We start from the raw sequence: 21,147 nt of genomic DNA, 5'->3' as shown, positions 1-21,147 counted from the left end.
GTATTACATACAGTGCAACAAATGAGTTATACCAAAGCTTTAGCAAGCACATTTAAATATGCAGCAAAATGGTAAAGCAGCAGAAGTATGGAGTTGTACCATTTGGATATATTACAGCAGAGAATAGAGGCAGAGTGATTATAATAATCTAACGGCTTTTCTAATATACAATAATTAAAAATATCCTACCATTCCCTCTGTTTTATATTTTTTTTTTACCAACTTCCTGTATGATGACGCTTCAATTTGAGGATGCAATGTGAATACTGGGTTACTCAAATGGGATAACAGAGGCTTCGGTCACTGTCCCAGCCTCTGTCCCTACCCTGACATGAAGCGTCATCAGCGACCTCAGTTTTAGGGGCTGGGCTAGTTCCTGCTTTACTGAGCATGCGTCAGTTGTCAATTCCGATGGATGTTCTGTAGGATCTTGTCACTGTGCAATATTATTTATAACTAGCTGAAGAGCCCGGTGCTGCCTGGGCATAGTAACTACAGTAACTGTGGTTAGTTATAGCAAATTATAATTATCCTCCATCCCATAGTCCCGTGCCCATATACCCATCATACATATCCACGATCCCATAGGCCCGTGCCCATATACCCATCATACATATCCACGATCCCATAGGCCCGTGCCCATATACCCATCATACATATTCTCCATCCCATAGTCCCATGCCCATATACCCATCATACATATCCTTCATCTCATAGTCCCATGCCCATATACCCATCATACATATCCTCCATCCCATAGTCCCATGCCAATATACCCATCATACATATTCTCCATCCCATAGTCCCATGCCCATATACCCATCATACATATTCACCATCCCATAGTCGAGTGCCCATATACCCATCACACATCCTTCATCTCATAGTCCCGTGCCCATATACCCATCATACATATCCACGATCCCATAGGCCCGTGCCCATATACCCATCATACATATCCACGATCCCATAGGCCCGTGCCCATATACCCATCACACATCCTCCATCCCATAGTCCCATGCCCATATACCCATCATACATATTCTCCATCCCATAGTCCCATGCCCATATACCCATCATACATATCCTTCATCTCATAGTCCCATGCCCATATACCCATCATACATATCCTCCATCCCATAGTCCCATGCCAATATACCCATCATACATATTCTCCATCCCATAGTCCCATGCCCATATACCCATCATACATATTCACCATCCCATAGTCGAGTGCCCATATACCCACACATCCTTCATCTCATAGTCCCGTGCCCATATACCCATCATACATATCCACGATCCCATAGGCCCGTGCCCATATACCCATCATACATATCCACGATCCCATAGGCCCGTGCCCATATACCCATCACACATCCTCCATCCCATAGTCCCATGCCCATATACCCATCATACATATTCTCCATCCCATAGTCCCATGCCCATATACCCATCATACATATCCTTCATCTCATAGTCCCATGCCCATATACCCATCATACATATCCTCCATCCCATAGTCCCATGCCAATATACCCATCATACATATTCTCCATCCCATAGTCCCATGCCCATATACCCATCATACATATTCACCATCCCATAGTCGAGTGCCCATATACCCATCACACATCCTTCATCTCATAGTCCCGTGCCCATATACCCATCATATATATCCTCCATCTCATAGTCCCGTGCCCATATACCCGTCATACATATTCTCCATCCCATAGTCCAGTGCCCATATACCCATCACACATCCTTCATCTCATAGTCCCGTGCCCATATACCCATCATACATATCCGCCATCCCATAGTCCCGTGCCCATATACCCGTCATACATATTCTCCATCCCATAGTCCACTGCCCATATACCCATCACACATCCTCCATCCCATAGTCCCGTTCCCATATACATATCCTCCATCCCATAGTGCCGTTCCCATATACCCATCATACATATCCTCCATCCCATAGTCCGGTGCCCATATACTCATCACACATCCTCCATCTCATAGTCAACCATTATGACATCATAATGAGGGGCGGGGCTTGGCGCGCACACACTGCTTCCCCAGTATGCAAATAGGGCCATTGTGACATCACAATGAGGGGTGGGGCTTGACGCCCACACACTTTTCCCCCCAGTTTGTAGATAGGGGCAACATTGTTTGGTGAATTGGAACGCGCGCGGTTAAAATTTCGCCTCACAACATAGCTTAGGACGCTCTCGGGGTCCAGACGTGTGACTGTGCCAAATTTTTTGGCTGTAGCTGCGACGGTGCGGATGCCCATCCCGGACATACAAACACACACACATACATACACACTTTGAGCTTTATATATTAGATGCACTGTGACAGTGCACTCCCTCACTGGCTCTGCTGAGAAGTGAGGAGTTTGCAAGATAGCGCACTGTCAATGCACGTTGTAAGATAACCCGGCGAGCAGGAAAATTAAATGACGCTTAATTTCTTGGTAGAGACAGAGGCTGCGACAGTGACCAAAATCTCTATCCGCTGATGAGATTCCATTTGACTATCCCACGCTTATACCCCCACTGCCAGGAGGAAATTAACTTTATTCCCCCTGGCAGCATTTGATCACTTGGATGGCACTGACATGGTTTCAGTCACCGCGTCCACAGTACTAACAGCAAGATCAGCATTAGGGACAGCTGTCAGTCAGTGTCAGGAGTGGGGTTAGAGACACCACTCTCTATACACAGAGTCAGAACTAAACCTGCACCAACGCCGACGCCGTGACTGAGATTTGAATGCTACCGTGAGGGCTAAAGTTCAAATCCTCCCGACAACAGGGGTTATAAGTGCCAGCACTAGGCATGTACAGAATGCTATTAACCTGCAGATTAACCCCATATCTGCAAGATAATAGCGTTTTTTCACGTGACAGGTTCCTTTTAGCCCTTTTATGTCCAATGTTCTTGTTTCAAAGATAATTATTGAAAGAATCTTCCTCTAATGTGTCATTCAGAGTGGAAGATGTTGGGACCCCCAAATGTTCCAAAAATATAGGGACTGTGGATTTTGTAAAGTGGCTGAACCCGTTTGTACTAGGTCCTAAGGATTTTCAGAAACAATCAGCTAAAACTAATGTCATAGGTTAAGTCCAAGCTTGAAGACTGAGTTATTATTAAGTCTAGTAGTTATTACTTATATAAGAGACTGAGACAGACACAATTCTTTGTTACATTCTAGTATATTTATTACCTTAAGAATAAAGCAATTTTTACGTAGAAGAGTAAATTAAAGTTGCCATTTTTATGGCCATCATATACAGAGATGGCCAGTTTGAGGCTAATACTGAGATGTCGCTGTCATTCCAGATCATTACAGTAGGGGTACACTTAATACTGACTGTTGCCCCAACCTGAGAATTTTGCATGTATATAGATGTATTTGTAATAGTCTTCACATGCTATCCTTAGCAGAAGAGCGTCCAATACCTGAGCATCACTCATAAAAGCTATGGACATCAATGGTCAGGTGGACTTTCTGCCGTACCTTGCAGAATACAAAAAAGTGACAATAGATAAACTAACTCTTACCTATATGTTACAGAATAAATAATAATATTCAAGCCTGGACAACAATTTATATGAAAAAGGTTGGACCAAGACAGCATTAAGCTGATAAACTGCCAGTAATATTTTCCATGGCTGTATAATATCCTCCATCAGGGGTGCAAAGATGACAAGCACATTGGTAATACTCTAGGGTACATCTGCCAACTTCAGCATCCCGGTGCATGACGAAATTCTAGGTCACCCATAGACCTTACATACATATCTACATATTTAGAATGGGGCTTGCATAATGTCCCCCATAAGTTCTTTATTACGAGGTCGGGTGGGGTACGCAAGATTTGCCCAGTACTAGATTTATTGGTACCCCCACCAGATAAGCCAGGTGACTGGCAGTACATCATCTTGACCCCTAGTTTATAAATACATGTTAAAGGGGAACTCCAAAAAAATGGAACTTACTATTGTGGTTTGGCACTCATGAAAAATGTTTTAATCCCCCCTCGAATGTGGACACAGAAACCTTCTGTAGCGCGTCAGTAACATGGCACATCTCCATGCTCTTGTGGGCATCAGGCCGTTATGATCTTTCCCAACAATTGTTATGCCTTTAAATAATGTAACTACAAACAAAGCTTTTATCCAGTGCATCATGTGATTTCCTCAAAGTTGGCAGGTGCGATTGCAGGTACTGCCCCGTGCTGTGTGCATCTGCAATTCCATCCATTGGGATACCGATGCAGCCACTGGGCATCATGGTGGGTTGAGTTTTAGAAGAATGCAGCACGACACAGGGTCTGCAGTCACCCTTATTTCTGTTTTTGTGCATTTTGACCCCTGCAGTTGTATACAAAAAAATCATTAACACATTGTGAGCAAAAAATTATTTTTTTAGTACAAGCCTGTTCTTATTATTTTATATGCAATAGCATTTTTTCAGTAATTTTGAACATAGTCTTGATTAAATATCCCATCATGTTGTGTCTGCAGCTACTACTAAGGCCTACACGTCTCCTGTAGCCAGATCAGACAATTATTTTGCTATCCCTCCTCTACTTCTTGCTAACGCTCTTCTTACGTTATTAAAAGATTTGAGAGTGATGGAGAGAGAAATAGGACTCTAGTATCGTCCAGTTTGTTAGTAGTTGGTTACCATGGTGACAGAATTCTGCAAAAGGAGCTGTGGCCACAAAACATTATGGATATTTAATAAAAAATGTTTGCAAAGGCGGCGTCACATGTACTCCATGGCTTTTACATGACTTTGATGGCCAAAACCACACCTGCATATTTTTTTTGCAACTTTTTTGGCATAAATGAAGGTATTGTATAATAAAACTAGGCACCATGGATCAATTTGTCTATGACAAAATGGATGCTTAAAGGGGATGTGTAATCAAAAAAACGGACCTCCTGCTAAAATTGTTTTTTGTGCAAAATCAATTTTTGGATTTTGTTTAAATATCATAATCTTTAGGAAAAATAAAAAACATAGAAATCTTGTAATTTTCACAGTGGCCGCCGTTTTTTTTTTTTTTTTTTTAGACTCATGCTTCCTGTTTCAGGAAACAATACATGTACATAGCCACAATGGTGTTCTTTTTATTGAAGTGTACACTGATCCTGTGCAAACTTTACGGTGAAGGAACGGAGAGAAGGATCAGCTGTGACATCACCTATTGTAATTGGTGGATCTTGTGTTATCAGCTGTGTATAAAGATGTTACTTGTCATTGCAGTACTGACTATGATAATATGGAGCCTGCAATAAACTCTTAAGTCAGGAAGTTTGAGCTTAAAATATGCCAGCGTGAAAATTGCAGGCTTACTTATGTTTTTTTTTTCAATAAATAATGAGATATTACAAAAACTGCCAAAAATATTTAAAAGTACATGTCACGCAAACCTGGATCATTTCTGTTCCCTTTACAACAAGAGATGGATATGATTTGATAACTCAGAGCCATACTGGATCATTTACATGTTACATAAAAGTTAGTTAGATTATTCACATTTCGATGTGTGACCCTGGCCAAACGGATGACCCCAATATGTGCCCAGAAATAATGTAAAACATAAAAATTTCTGAAATATCTGATATTTAAAGCCATTAGCTGGCAATGAAAAATACTTAACCTATTTCTTATTCATGGCTCCATAGTTTTGTGGTCAAACTGAAATATCAATTTCTGACTGGATAATCAATTTATGTTATTAGGGTTGTATGGCAACTCGCTTATCACAAAGTGTCCGCTCACAGGAAACATCAGCAATCAGGAAAAACCTGACAATCAGGCTATGTGCATATGTGCAGAATTCCCGCGGATTTTATGTGGCGAAACGCTTAAAATAAGCAACCCATTGAGTTTAATGGCATTCTGCACATGCTGTGATAATGCTGTGTATTTTTCTGCTGCAAAATCGCTTTGCGGAAAAATACGCAGAATGCTTATTCTTTTTACGGAATCGCGGGAATTCCGCACACATAGGAATGAATTGTTCCGCTTACTTTCCACATGTGGCTATGCCCACCATGCGCAAAGTAAGCAGAAAATGCGCAGATGGTACCCAGGGTCTGGAGGTGAGGACTGTCCTCCAGGCTCTGGGTACCATATCCCTGTAAAAATTAGAATTAAAATAAAAATTTGTGATATTCTCACCTTCCGACGTCCCCAGGCCTCAGCGATGCTCCCGCCAAGTCCCGTTCTCAGCGATGCCTTGCAACAATGACCTGTGATGATGTAGCGGTCTCGCGAGATGCTACGTCATCTGGGGTCATTGTCGCAAGGCATCGCTGGGAACGGGACGTGGCGGGAGCATCGCTAAGGCCTGGGGACGCTGGAGGGGACGCCGGAAGGTGAGGATATCATGATTTTTTAATGTTTTTTTTTTTTTTTTTATTTAACATTATATCTTTTACTTCTGATGCTGCAGAGGCAGCCTCAATAGTAAAAAGTTGGTCACACTCGTCAAACACTATGTTTGATGAATGTGACCAACCTGTCAATCTGTTTTCCAAGCGATGCTACAGATCGCTTGGAAAACGCTAGTATTCTGCAAGCTAATTACGCTTGCAAAATGCTAGTTTTTAGCGGAAATTACGGATGCAGATTTCTCGCGTATTTCCCGCAGCAGGGAGTTGCGGAATTGCCGCTGAGATTTCCACGGCAATTCCACACATGTGCACATAGCCTAAGTGTTCTATTTTCCTGCAGTGCCACCACAGGGGAAAATGGAACATTACACAGAGTCCATTTAATTCAATAGATTGTGTGTGGACCAGACATGGTCTCCAGAGCAAAAGGCGCTGTTTGTAACTAATTGCTCTGTGGCAAAGATCCTGAACCCGTCTATTAACACAATTCACCAAAAAAGTTATGAAAATTGGGTTTTTGAAATCAGACGGCCTCTTCGAGTGATTGACCTATGGTGTGGTCGTTGGTAGGTGCAACATATGTAGTAGATAAAGGTTCACTTGCATGTGCACGCAGGGTCCTAGGGTGGCTGTCCAGAATGGAAAAAATTCTGTTGCAACACACAAAAAAAAATAAAAAAAAATTGCCCACTAATTGCATACAAGTTTAGGCTTACACAGCACCTCTATGGCATCTTTTTACTGCTGGGGTGCTGGAAGCATGGCTTTTAGCGAGTGATCATAGGATGATAGTGTTCATATTTTTCTGGTAGTCTGCTCAGCAATGTGTCACAGTGACAGGTCCAAGGACACTGTGAATTAGAAGAGACAGGGCCATGCCTGCCATATGTCGTACCGGATAGATCATGTTTACGGTCCTTGCCCGTTGAAGTTTATAAAAAATGTATAAATTGCTAAGATTTTGTCTTAGTCACTACTTTTTGTAGTTGCAATATTAAAAGGGCTCGACCTGGATTTGGAAAGGAGACGTCCACACATACACACAAAGGACAATACATTTAGCAGCAGAGTGCAGAGACAGACTCTGCAGAGCTTTACAACACTGATGCGGATCAGAGACAGACTCTGCAGAGCTTTACAACACTGATGCGGATCAGAGACAGACTGCAGAGCTTTACAACACTGATGCGGATCAGAGACAGACTGCAGAGCTTTACAACACTGATGCGGATCATCTCTGCAAGCGACTTATCCAAAAACCTTCTCATACCAAATGTTCGCCACATAACAGGTGTGCTATATACCTGCAATGTTAATAAATAAATAGGCTGACAGTGACATCACTGTTTATATCTCTAGTGTTATATACTACCTGTAGCTATATGATAAGCAATTAGGTCTAGGATACATTGTCACTTTTTGTAACGCTACTGATTGATTTTAACTATTAAGCGGCAATCACAGGCCAGCTAATTGCATACAACTCCATGTACTGCCTTTGTCTACAGCTGATGTAGCCAACTATTTAAAATCAAGCAGTGGTGCTACTAAAAAGTTGCGGTGTAGCCCAGGACTTAGTGTTCCCCCATTTAAAGTGAACTAATGCATGTCAATTTCTAGAAGTCATAGGTAATGATGTACATTGCGTACCAGCCAATTCATTCTGGGATAACCCAAACCATTTTAAGGTCTAAGGTGGGTAAAGGTCAAACCTGTGACAATTACCCATGAGACAGGTCTAAAGAGAACCTGAGCTCTTGATCTTTCCTTTTTCTTCTTTATATAGCTCTGCTATAATAAAAAGATCATACACATCTACATTACTAATGCATTGGCTGTGCATAGCAAAGCTTATTCAGAAAACTGGCACTGCACAGAAGTGTTCAGAAAGAAGGGTCTGCTATGGGCAGTGAGAAGAGTACTCCACTAGCAACTGTTGGGAATACATAAGAGTGCAGGGGTGGTTAGTGCAAGCAACACTGGAAATTTGGTCTCAAAGGTGTCACTTGCCACCAGGTCCCTTTCCAGCACTAACATCTTGCTTGGTTCTTTGTATACGGTTAAATATCTCTTTAAACAGAGCCTTGTACTCTGGTTGACTCTGTTCCAGCCGACGGTCAGCCGCTTCCAGCTGCAGTGTTAGTGCTCTCTCAGGCTCTACTTCTTCTGCAGGGAGGTCTCTGCTGGAATTGTCTCTCGACACCGGACGAGAAGTCTGCACCCCAGCGTGGCAGAGATTGTCCTCATGTTTCCTGCATTTGGCCAACAGCTCCTCGTAGCGTTCCAGCAGTGCGTGGTACTGCTCATCCACTTCTCGCAGAATAGACATCCCTCGGCGCCTCGTATTGTTGGCATGCAGGGTATAATTTCCTTCATGTCGGCTGGCAGCATCTCTCCCGACAATATCGCTCAGTGCGGTGTCGCTGCAGCTTTTCCTGACAGCTGAGTTTGGAGATGCTGGATTCTTGCCCAAAACTTCGTCCCCGTCTATAGGCTCTGGGTCATCCGTTTCTGGGGTCTTGTTAAGGGGTTCTAGCAGCGCCTGTGATAGGCTATCTCCGCGGCTTAGGAGGTAACGCTTGACCTGTGTAAACATTGGGATGAGACATATAAGTATACAGCGCAGGCACTACATGCTATGGAAGGGGGGCTGAGAATACATCTTGCCATCATTTATTCTAGGCTACAGCCATTGTCTGTGTGTTTAATTCACAGGATTTAGATACAAAGGCCTAGTTGTATCCATGATTGCCTTTTGTCTTTGGGTAATTGTCTTCCTGCTTACACGATTACAGCTCGTTTATAGGCGTACACTGGGGGACACTTATCAAAGACAATTTCCTCATAATTGTATAGCTAGCAAATGGCGCTTGGAATGAACAACAAGCTCACCGGCACTTGACAATATTTTATTTTAAGTTTTCTTAGGACTCGCATTTTATTTCTGTCGGCTTCATAAACAGTAAAGCAGAAATAGAGCATGCCATCTTATTATAAAGACACTCTAAAGCATGCAAGAAATCCAACCATGTTGGATTTTTTTGTGACAGCCACACACTCACCCCAAGGCTGCAGAATAATTGCAGTAACCCCTGCCTTACAGATGAACAGGATGCATTTTCCTTAATGTACTCACTTGTTTCATTTGCTGTAGTTCCTGCAGTTCGTTCTCAAGTTCTCTTATGCGCATCTTACAGTTCTCCATGTCACAAGCTCTTTGCTCCAGCTCCGCATACTCCTGGATGACGGCTTGGTACTCTTGTTCTGCTCGCTCCTTCCGCTGCCGTTCCTCTGCTACCTGCGCCCTCAGTGCACTAACAGCCATCTGCAAACGCTGATTTTCCATTTGTAATGGCTTTTGAGACAGGTCCAAGCATGAAGCATGCTTGCTGACTGCATCATCGTACCTGTGCACAAGTATTAGTCATAGTCAGCAACACTATTATTTCCCCAATGTCATTCTCATACTCGTAGCGGGCTACACATGGGTTTGGGATATTCTTTCCCTGCATTTTTTACTCTACTTTAAGAATACATAATTTTTTTAATCATATTGGTGAGGGGTTATTCACGGGACACAGATCTACCTGAGAATCTGCCTACAAACCCTATATTAATTGTTGTTTTTTTCATTTACAATTATGGTAAAAAAAAGCCCTCAAGTAGTACTCAGCTCTTATTACTTACCAGCTGCTGGGGCACAGTTCACGTACACAGGGAAAGGTATGGATAGTGCGGCGTCTTTCTCGCTTTTCCCTTCTGGTTCGGACCTTTTGAAGACCTTGCAAATCCTCAATTTGCCTCTGCAGATCTTCTACCTGTTTCTGTAGACCATCTATAGTGTCTGTCAAACTGGAAATACACAATATTCAGAATCATGTCGATATTAAATTGCAATATTTCCCCTCCCCCCATGGTAAGCTGTTCCATGAAAAGTTATCAGTGGTTAGGCAGACAAGGCTCCTGAACATAAGGATATGTTCTCACAAGTCCCATTAAAGTACAAGATATATGGTATGATATTGTGGTAGTGCTGCAGATGTGTAGTTTGTATAACCATGGATCACCATAAAAATTAGCCCAATTCAATGGATCTGAGTCATAACTCACCCTGTGCACAAACATATATAGCAAAATGTAAAAATATCAGACATATTTGGTACAGCATGGGATGTAGGTTGTGGAATTAGCGCTGACATCTGTATTAAAACTGAAGCTACACAGCAATGAGTTGTGCAAAATTTAATTAACACCGTTGCATTGTGACATCTCATCTAACGATTTTCTACAACATCGCATTGTGAACTGCGACAGTCGCAAATGTTTCCAAATGTGCTGGATTTCCTTTTGCCGATTGCACGTGACTCACTTCAATGCAGGTCACAAGCGACAGTGACTTACACGCAACTTCTCTGTGGTTTGGCCATTATTTTTCTTTTGCAAGTTATTCTATGGCAAATTGCAGAAAAATTGCAGAGGTTTTTCATTTGCCATATTTTTCTGAGAATTGCTATCATACGACACATTTCCGTGTTGTCCTAGCCAAAATCTCACTTTTGAACATAGCCTTAAGGTCCACTTCCATGGACCGACTGGTGGCACGATATGACTGCCGATCGGTATACTTTTATAGATCGCTTGTAGTGATGAGCGAGTATGCTCATTGCTCGGATTTTTCTGAGCATACTCCGGTGGTCTCCGAGTATTTGGAAGTGCTTGGAGATTTAGTTTGTGTCCCCGCAGCTGCATGATTTGCAGTTACTTGACAGCCTGAATACCTGTGGGGATTGCCTGTTTGTTAGGGAATTCCCAGATGTATTCAGGCTGTCAAGTAGCCGCAAATCAACTAAATCTCTGAGCATGCCCAAAATACTCGGAGACCACCCGAGCATGCTCGGAAAAACCTGAGCAATGAGTATACTCGCTCATCACTAATCATTTGATTGCCTGCTAACCAGGCAGACCACATTAAACAATGCGCGCTGAGTGATCCATGCTAGATCGCCCAGTGCATAGGCCGTCAGAGTTCTCAGCAGTGTGAGTCCTGTTTACACAGGAAGATGCACCATCGAAAACGATCTTTTGCGCTGCATAAAGGATCATTTCACACGATGAACAAGAATTTTGCTCATACATCAGGGGACCGGCAGCCCGTTTCCATGGCAAGATAATTGTGATACAAGCGGTTTTAACAACACTCATCAACAATTATGTGGTGTAAATCCCCCTTTAGGATCGGCTATGTAACACAATGCAGTCTGTCCGATCTTGAGGGTCTACTACCTTTTCTATTTTCTCACCTTTCTATCTTTTGTTGGGCCACCTTGTTTTCCTGTACAAGTCGGACATTGGTGGCTTCCAGGTCTCGCGCTACAGTGTCCAGCTGCTCATATACCTTAGCGTGTTGCTCGTTCACCTGGCGGAGCATTTCCAGCTGTTTACTTAGGTACTGTGGAGCCAGAAAGAAAAAAATATATATATAAATATATAAAATTTGCTATTCTAACAGAGAGTGTGTCTGAGTTTTATCTTATGTCCATTAAATGGGTTTACTGCTGATAAACCTTTATGAGTGTCATGCAGCCATGTTACAAGGGTTACGTGGCGGTGATGGAGATCTATAAGCCCACACTGTTAGATTCAAGTAAGCACCCAGACCTGGCATTAAATTGTTGTAAAAGAAACCAGTTTTTTTTTTAAATTTTGTGAAATATGCCATTGAAGAACTGCTGGCAGTCCAAATAATAGCCAAATGGTCCTGCTATTGCCTCCATCATAATAAGTAGGTTCAAGAGATATGTATTAATACAGATGACTGGGCAGATTATGTCAAAACAGTAAACACTGCTAGGCTGTTCTGATGTGGCTAAGAACCCCCCAGGACCCCAAGATGTCAATGAATGGAAAACAGATATACTATTTTTTTTTTTACAGAAACTAAAGAAACTTTTCCTAAAAGCTAGGAAGTCCAAGTTGAATTTTATCCATCAGCTCTAAACAACTCTCATCAATGATGGAACCCCATGCAAGCCAAGAAGACTTGCATTAAGTGTAATGACACCACCATGGAAGCTCTTAACATAACAGTGCCCAAGACATCTGAAGCACTGCACATACTACCCTCCAGAGACCGACTGTCATTGATGGAAGCAATGGATAGCCATGCATTTATTTAATAATGTATATAGTACCAGCATATTTCACAGCACTTTACAAATCAGAGGGTTCATGAACAAACAATATAAGACATTAAAGAACACTTAATACAACAACTCAATCAACAGGAGTGAGGGCCCTGCTCACAAGAGCTTACAATCCATAATGATCTAGGAATGACACAAAGGGTAAAAATTTTTTTATAGTGTATGGTCCGGTCATCTTTATACTAATAAAGCTGCATGATCCATCAGCAGCCAGTTTCTGTGTAAGTACATATGAAGTGCCACCGAGTGCATGGAATATTTGGGAAACAGATGAACAAAGAGACCAGATTTTGATAAAAAAAATGAGCAAGGAAAAACTGAGAAGTTAGACTTGTGAGGAGAAGTGATAGGCCTGCCTAATACTGTTTTTAGTGCAGGCTCAAAATAGTAGATGCTGAAAATAACTGGATTGTCCAGGGTAGTGCATTCTAGAGAACTGGTGCAGCATGAGACAAGTCATGGGAGATTTGGATTATGGAGGATGTTAGTCTTATATCAGTAGCAGAATGTAGAGCACGAGTAGGGTGCTAGACAAAGAGGTGTTAGGTGGTGCAAAACTATTGAGTGCTTTGTGGGTGAGTGTAATAAGTGTATGCTGTATTCTGCAGCAAATGGGCAACCAGTGCAATGACTGGCACAGCGCAAGTGCATGAGTTAAGAGTGTGTAAAGTACTGAAATATGATCCTGGTTGCTGCATTAAGCAAAGATTGAAGAGGGGAAAATTTAGAGAGAAGACGACCAGTAAGTAGAGAGTTGAAGTAGTTAAAGTAGCACTCACATCTATATATTTTATAATTAAAAAGTGTTTAATTATGTCAGGAGGATACTGCAGCAGATAGGGGGTCAGAAAATTGTGGTGTCTGGCTACACATAAGCTGGATCTGCTTTGCTTTCCAGTTAGCTGTGCAGATTTACCTTGCTCTGTTGTCCCAAGGGTTAAACTGTTTGGTTTGTCTCCTAGAGCTCTTTGAGATGAGTTCTCAGCTGTTCTGATTTGCCCACTACCCTCTGGTATATGGACTCACCTCTTACCTTGGGAAGTTGTCAATGATAGCTTGTTATACCTTGGAGTTGGTTTGGGCGCTGTGAGCAGTAGAAAGAGAAGCTGTTTAGGAGTAGTCCCTGGAGATTGTTGTTTGGAAGTGTCTGGTGTTTACTTTCTCCTTATCTCCCCTTTTTAGTTTGCCTCACCCTTCCTCTCCCGTTATATACAATTGCTTAGTCTGGGTGCACTGAAAGTGATTACCATTTTCTTTACACTTATCCGTTTCCCCTTTGTGTCTGTATTATAGAGCAGAACCAACGTTCCAGCTGTCCCACGCATTAGACAGGGTCATGCTTAGGGCAAGACAGGGATTAGGAACGTGATCGTCGCATGGGATGAAAGAACCAGTCTAGGCACATCAGGGAGCTCAGGGTTGGCAGATCAAGATTCAGGGGTTGTCCCCCTAATCTTTCCCTAGTTGCAGTGCTTCCCTTCCCATCCGTCTCGCCGTGCAGTTTCTTAGTGAAGCATGACAATATGCATGTAATGTAGTGTGAGTATTAATATACTCACCTACTGCCATTATCTCCTGAACCAATGTAGTTCAGTTCCGCTTCTAAGTGACGTCACCCTTCTGCAGACTAAGGGGCAAGCTTCGTTCTGCATGACCTGGAAGTGGCTTTTACATTGTAAGTCTGTGGAGCGTGAAAACAAGGCCTCATAGGTTTATATTGTAAAATAGACATCAGGTTCACGCATAGAGCTAGCTGGCTAGTCCTAATTGCGCTGTTGTCGTAGAGAAGAGGAGCGGAGCAGCACTGGATCCCAGATAGAGCAGTGGTAGGTAAATATATTAACCCGTTCACCACCTTGGGTTTTTCCGTTTTTTTGCTCCCCTTCTTCCCAGAATCAGTCAATATGGCCATGTGACGGGTTTCTTTTTTGTGGCACGAGTTGTACTTTTGAACAACACCATTGGTTTTGCTATATAGTGTTCTGGAAAATGGGTAAAAAAAAATCAAAGTGCGGTGAAATTGCAAAAAAAGTGCAATTCTACAATCGTTTTTTGTTTTGCTATTCTACCATGTTCACCAAATGCTAAAACTGACCTGCCATTATGATTCTCCCGGTCATTACGAGTTCGTAGATACCAAACATGTATAGGTTGCTTTATATTTAAATGGTGAAAAAAAAATCCGAAGTTGGTTAAGAAAAAAAAAAATAAACAAAAAATAACTGTCATTTTTCGAGACCCGTAGCGTCTCCATTTTTCAAGATCTGGGGTTGGGTGAGGGCTTATTGTTTGCATGCCGAGCTGATGTTTTTATTGAAACCATTTTGGTGCAGATACGATCTTTTGATCACCCGTTATTTCATTTTAATGCAATGTTGTGGCGACCAAAAAAGGAGATTTTTGTGTACTCACCGTAAAATCTCTTTCTCTTAGCCTTTAATTGGGGGACACAGAACCTTGGGTGTTATGCTGCTGTCCACTAGGAGGCGACACTATGCATAATCTGAAAAAGATTAACTTTGGCTCCTCCTCTGCAGTATACACCCCTGGACGGCATCAGCCTTCTCCAGTTTTGTGCCAAAGCATAAGGAGGAACGTAACCAAATAACATAACCATGCCTGTAAGAAGGCTACTATGTACGAGCTCAAAGAACAATATGAGAACTCAACAGGAAACAACGGCCCGTAAGGGCAACAGGGTGGGAGCTGTGTCCCCCAATTAAAGGCTAAGAGAAAGATTTTACGGTGAGTACACAAAAATCTCCTTTACTCTGTCGCCTAATTGGGGGACACAGAACCTTGGGACGTCCCAAAGCAGTCCCTGGGTGGGAAGCAGTGGACCAATATTGTGCTGACAGTCCCCTAGACTTGGGGTACTGCCGCCTGCAGAACCAGTCTACCCAGGCTCGCATCCGCTGAGGACTGGGTATGAACACTGTAGTGTTTCGTAAACGTGTGTAGGCTAGTCCAAGTGGCCGCCTTGCACACTTGTTGTGCCGAAGCCTGATGCCGAATGGCCCAGGAGGCCCCTACTGCCCGTGTAGAGTGTGCCGTGATACCGGCCGGAAGAGGGGAACTGTTAAGTCGGTAGGCCTCATGTATGGTGGACCTGATCCACCTGGCAAGGGTAGCCTTGGAAGCCGGCAACCCCTTGCGACTACCTTCCGGAAGAATGAAGAGGGAATCAGATTTCCGGAAAGGTGCAGTCCTGGACACGTAAATTCGCAATGCTCTGACGAGGTCAAGCGTATGCAGAGCCTTTTCCACTCTATGAACCGGAACCGGGCAAAGGGAAGGCAGTGAAATCTCTTCATTAAGGTGAAAGTTGGACACAACCTTCGGAAGGAAGGATGGTACCGTGCGGAGAACCACCTTGTCCTGGTGAAAGGCTAGGAAAGGCCGTCTGCAGGAAAGTGCTGACAATTCCGACACTCTGCGTAACGAGGTGATCGCCACTAGAAAAACCACTTTGAGACAGAATGGAGAGTGGAACTCCTCTAAGAGGTTCGAAGGGTGGAGCTTGCAATGCTGTCAGGACCAGATTGAGGTCCCACGTATCCAGCGGACGTTTGTAGGGAGGAACCAATCGGGAAACTCCCTGGATGAAAGTCCTTACTTGCGGTTTAATAGCAATGCGCTTTTGAAAAAGGACTGAAAGCGCCGACACCTGACTCTTAAGCGAACTTAAGGATAGCTTGGCATCTAGGCCCGATTGAAGAAAACCTAGTACCTTCGGGAGGGAATAAGGGAGTGGGACTTGTCCATGAGATTCGCACCAAGAAAAGAAAGCTCTCCAGGTACGATAATAGAGCTTGGCGGAGGCAGGCTTCCTTGCCCTGATCATAGTTGTAATGACTGCCGGTGAAAAACCTGCCTGGGTTAGAATCCAGGTTTCAAGGGCCATGCCGTCAAATTGAGAGCCCCTGAATTCTGGTGGAAGAACGGACCTTGAGACAGAAGGTCGTGATGGTCGGGTAGACGCCAGGGGGCGTCTGCCGTAAGTTGGATGATGTCGGCGTACCAAGTACGTCTGGGCCAGTTTGGCGCGATGAGGATGGTCGGAACTCCCTCTTGCTTGATCTTCCTCACGACCCTGGCGATTAGGGGGAGGGGTGGAAAAATGTACAGGAGTCGGAACTGGGACGAGTCCTGGACCAGGGCATCCGCTCCGAGCGACCGCGGGTCGTGTGTCCTGGCCATGAAATTGGGAACCTTGGTATTGAGATGGGATGCCATTAGGTCCACATCCGGGGTTCCCCAGCGTTGACAGATCTGGTAAAAAAATCTCGGGATGGAGAGACCACTCCCCCGAGTCCATTCCTTGCCTGCTGAGGAAGTCTGCTTCCCAGTTTTCTACACCCGGAATGTGTACCGCAGAAAGTACCGACCTTGTGTCTTCCGCCCAGCGGAGGATATGAGCCACTTCTCTCATCGCCTGGGCGCTGCGGGTCCCGCCTTGGTGGTTCACGTATGCCACAGCCGTGGCATTGTCCGACTGTATCCGTATGTGCGAGGCTGCAAGCAAGTGATGAAAGGCTCTCAGTGCCAAGAGAATGGCCCTGATTTCCAGAACATTGATGGGCAATGTCACTTCCCTCGGTGACCACTTGCCCTGTGCCCTGTGATGTAGGTGCACCGCCCCCCAGCCTGTCAGGCTTGCATCGGTAGTCAGGATCTTCCATTGTCCTGAGAGGATGTGCGAACTCCCAGACGGATGGCCAGTGTCTTGTCCTTGGGAAGGAGCACCAGGCCCCTGGCGGTGTCGAATACCATTCCCAGGAATGTTAGAGTCTGAGTTGGGATGGTCGACGATTTCTGTAGGTTGACTAGCCATCCCAGGCGACTCAGAGTGTCTAGAGTGATTGAGACACTGACCTCGCAGTCTTTGAAAGTGGGAGACTTGACGAGGAGGTCGTCCAGGTACGGGACGACTAGGATGCCTCTTGAGTGCAGGACGTCCATGGTGTCCGCCATGACTTTGGTGAACGTTCTTGGAGCCGTGGCGAGTCCGAACGGAAGGGCGACAAACTGGTAGTGGTTTTGGTTGACCGCGAACCTGAGAAACCTTTGGTGGGCGGGAGCAATTGGTATGTGGAGATACGCATCCTGTATGTCTATGGAGGCGAGGTATTCTCCCTGCTCCATGGATGCAATGATGGACCGGAGGGACTCCATGCGGAAATGACGGACCCGTACGTAATTGTTGAGCTGTTTTAGGTCCAGTATGGGTCGGACGCCGCCTCCTTTCTTGGGGACTACGAACAAATTTGAGTAGAATCCGCGGAATCTCTCGTTCGCGGGAACCGGCACCACAACTCCTGATTGAAGGAGAGAGGAAACCGCTTGGTGGAAAACACGAGCCTTTTCTGGTGGTGTTGGAGGAACAGAAAAGAAGAACCGGTTCGGTGGAACGGAAGTGAACTCTATCTTGTATCCGGAAGACACTATTTCCCTGACCCACCTGTCTTCTGTAATAGGCAGCCAGACTTGCTGAAAGAGTAAAAGTCGGCCGCCTACTCGTGGGGTGTCTTCCGGAGGTCTCGAGTCATGATGAAGTGAAGTTCTGAGGTTTTCCTCCCTTGGGTTTCGCTTGGCCTGCTTTCGACTGCCAAGCCCTGTCCGGACGCTGCCGAGTCCATGGGTTGTCTCTGCGTGGAGAACGGTTTCTGTTTTGCACTGGGCGCGAAACGGACCAGCCTGAGGAATTCCGAAAGGATCGGAATCGCGTCTGGTTTCTTCGTTTAAACGTGCGTTTCGGTTTTAGTTGAGGGAGAGAGGTACTCTTACCCCCAGTGGCATTGGCTATCATGGTGTCCAACTTTTCGCCGAAAAGTCTTCCAGTAAAATACGGAAGTCGCGTGAGGGACTTCTTTGAGGCCGCATCCGCTTTCCATTCTCGCAGCCAGAGGATGCTTCGGATCGTGATGGCGTTAGATGCTATTCCCGCTACACCTCTGGCGGAATCCAGGGCTGCATGAATCATGTAGTCTGCTACCACTGCCATCTGGACCGCTTGGTCCGAGAGTTCAGGATTTGAAGCCTGAAGACCCTCTTGTAGTTTTTTGGCCCAAGCCAGGATGGCCTTGGATGCCCAAACTGAAGCAAATGCAGGGCCCAGAGAGGCGCCTGCCGCTTCGAAAATAGAACGAGCCATGCGTTCTACTTGCCGGTCTGCTGCGTCCCTGAGGGTTGAGCTATCCGGCAGAGAGAGTAAAGTCTGCGCTGCTAGCCTAGAAACCGGAGGGTCCACTTCAGGTGGATCTGTCCATTGTTTGGTGTCTTCCTGTGGGAAGGGGTACCTCGCTTCCAAATATTTGCGATTAGCGAATTTTTTGTCAGGCTGCGCAAACTGTTTGGTAAGTATTTTCTCAAACTCATCGTGATTAGGGAAGACCTTAGGTGGTTTTTGAACACTTTCGAAGCAAATCCTATGTTCTGGGACTTCCGGGGGCGACTCTGGAATTTTTAGCACCCGATGAATGGCAGAAATTATGTCCTCAACTAGCGCTGTATTGCTAGGGGGAGAAGGTACCACGGACCTGACCGTTTCATTATCTGAGTCGGAGTCACAGATGCCCTCCGAATCCTGTGCCTCGCTAAGGTGATCCCTGGAGGGCGACCTGGGGCGGGGGTCTTCTGTGGTGGGGGATCCCTGTGGTAAATTGCACTGTCTGTCTGTGGCAGGGGACTGCCCAGGAGACCTGGAATGACGCTGTCTCTCCCTAGAGGGGGACGACCTTGTGCTATAGTGCGACTTAGGTGATCGAGACCTGTGGGTCCGCTTACATCTGTGAGAGTCGGAAGCAGCATGTTCCTGAGACAAGCTGTCCGTTTGCTGTGTACCGTCCATAGCCGGGGCCCGACTCTGCAGGGCTTGCAGTAATGTAGCAGTTAGGTTGTCTATGGACTGTGACATAGACTGAGACATCTGAGTTGCCCATTCCGGCGTGGCCTGTGACACTGAAGCGTCAGTAGGGACTCCCTGGGGTTCTGACCCAGAGTTCTGGATGCAGTCCCGGCAGTGCGGATACGTGCTGCCACTAGGGAGCGTGGCTTTGCAGGCTGTGCAGAATGCATAGAAACATTCCTGCCTGGTTCTCTTCCTTGAGCCCGGCATAGTGCACAGAGGCTGGCTATAAGGGATCGTACAGGGGTGGCTACGCAGAGGGAACCCACAGAAAGCCTTATAGGAAGTATAGATTCACAGCTGAGTAATGAGAACCCAGCTGTGAGCTTACCCCACCGGTTTGTATGGGGTGCCCCTGAAGCGCTATGGAGCCGCTGCTGTTGCAGAGACAGGGACGCAGAAAAACCCTGTCTCTGCTGTGCCATCCAGTCCGCACCCTCCCCCGGCCCCAACAGGATCCCTCAGCCAGCCTGGGGTCCCTGGAAGCTGCGAAATGCTGCCTGATCTCCGACCCTACCTGAGGCGTCTCAACTAATACCCCCTGCGGGGGATTAGGGAGGGTGCGTCTGTCACCGTCAGGGGGTCTTCATCCTCGCCTCAACCTCAACCCAGACCCCTTAAAGGGGTTGGGGAAGGAGGGGGGTCTCGACCTCGAACCAGGACCCGAGGGACTGGGGAGGGAGCGACATGGGGAAAAAACCACCTCGACCTCAACCGGGTACCCCTAATAGGGGACCGAGGAGGGAGCCATGCCGGGAGTCTCGCTGGAGACCCACTTTTCTTCATCTGTATTTCCGTGAAAAAAAGGCAAAAAACGGAAGAAAAAAGGTGTGCCTCCTTGCGACACTAAGCAAAAACTGGAGAAGGCTGACGCCGTCCAGGGGTGTATACTGCAGAGGAGGAGCCAAAGTTAAACTTTTTCAGATTATGCATAGTGTCGCCTCCTAGTGGACAGCAGCATAACACCCAAGGTTCTGTGTCCCCCAATTAGGCGACAGAGTAAAAGGAATTCTGGGGTTTTGACTTTTTTTCCGCTATGCCGTTTACCAATCAGAATAATTATTTTTATAGCTTGATAGAGCGATTCTGAACGCGGCGATACCAAATATGTAAGACCTTCAAAATTCCCATAGATCATGGAATGATAATCAATCTCAGAACTCTATACAACTATGATAAACACAACACCCTTTAGGCTACTTCAAGCAAAAAGGATCCACGAGTTTTTATTTAAAAAAAAAAATCAATGCATTTTAGGCACCTCTTGAGGAAGAAGCGGTGAAACGCGCGTTGAGGCGGCAGGCCAGGGGGATTTATACATATCCTAATGCAAGTCTCGGTCACGATCTATTATGGGCAATATTTGACACAAACTATGCACTAGCAAGCACTTTACTAGTATTATGGTAGCAAGCACTTTTCACTCTGATACTGTATATGTGGCTTCTAGTTTGTATGGAAAGTGGGGGCAGCATTTCTAATGGGTCTTATGACCCGTATATATAAGCACTGATGCACTTTACATATATGCTGGCCACTCCATGCCATGATTAATTTGCACAGTATCAGTTTTATGGTATAATTAGCCAAATTGGAGGAATTGAAAACCCAGTTT

The 21,147-nt window shown here is 45.1% G+C and overlaps 1 protein-coding gene across 2 annotated transcripts in view; it reads right to left on the bottom strand.

Moving 5' to 3' along the window:
* Positions 1-3,204: 3,204 nt before the first annotated feature.
* CDR2L (cerebellar degeneration related protein 2 like) overlaps positions 3,205-21,147 on the bottom strand; it is a 28,233-nt gene continuing 10,290 nt past the window's right edge. For both annotated transcript variants that reach the window (XM_073587961.1, XM_073587960.1), the window contains exons 4-7: positions 11,723-11,871; positions 10,110-10,274; positions 9,559-9,829; positions 3,205-9,006 (exon numbers count right to left, since the gene is read on the bottom strand). In XM_073587961.1, the coding sequence (XP_073444062.1) occupies positions 8,425-9,006; positions 9,559-9,829; positions 10,110-10,274; positions 11,723-11,871 (1,167 nt within the window). In that variant the 3' untranslated portion in view covers positions 3,205-8,424. The remainder of the gene's footprint in view (positions 9,007-9,558; positions 9,830-10,109; positions 10,275-11,722; positions 11,872-21,147) is intronic.

This window comes from Dendrobates tinctorius, unplaced genomic scaffold (assembly GCF_039654945.1).
Source record: "Dendrobates tinctorius isolate UK_male_01 unplaced genomic scaffold, ASM3965494v1 ptg000103l, whole genome shotgun sequence".
Taxonomy (NCBI): Eukaryota; Metazoa; Chordata; class Amphibia; order Anura; family Dendrobatidae; genus Dendrobates; species Dendrobates tinctorius.
Note: the sequence above shows the minus strand (reverse complement) of the source record. Positions and strands in the feature narration are given on the sequence as shown.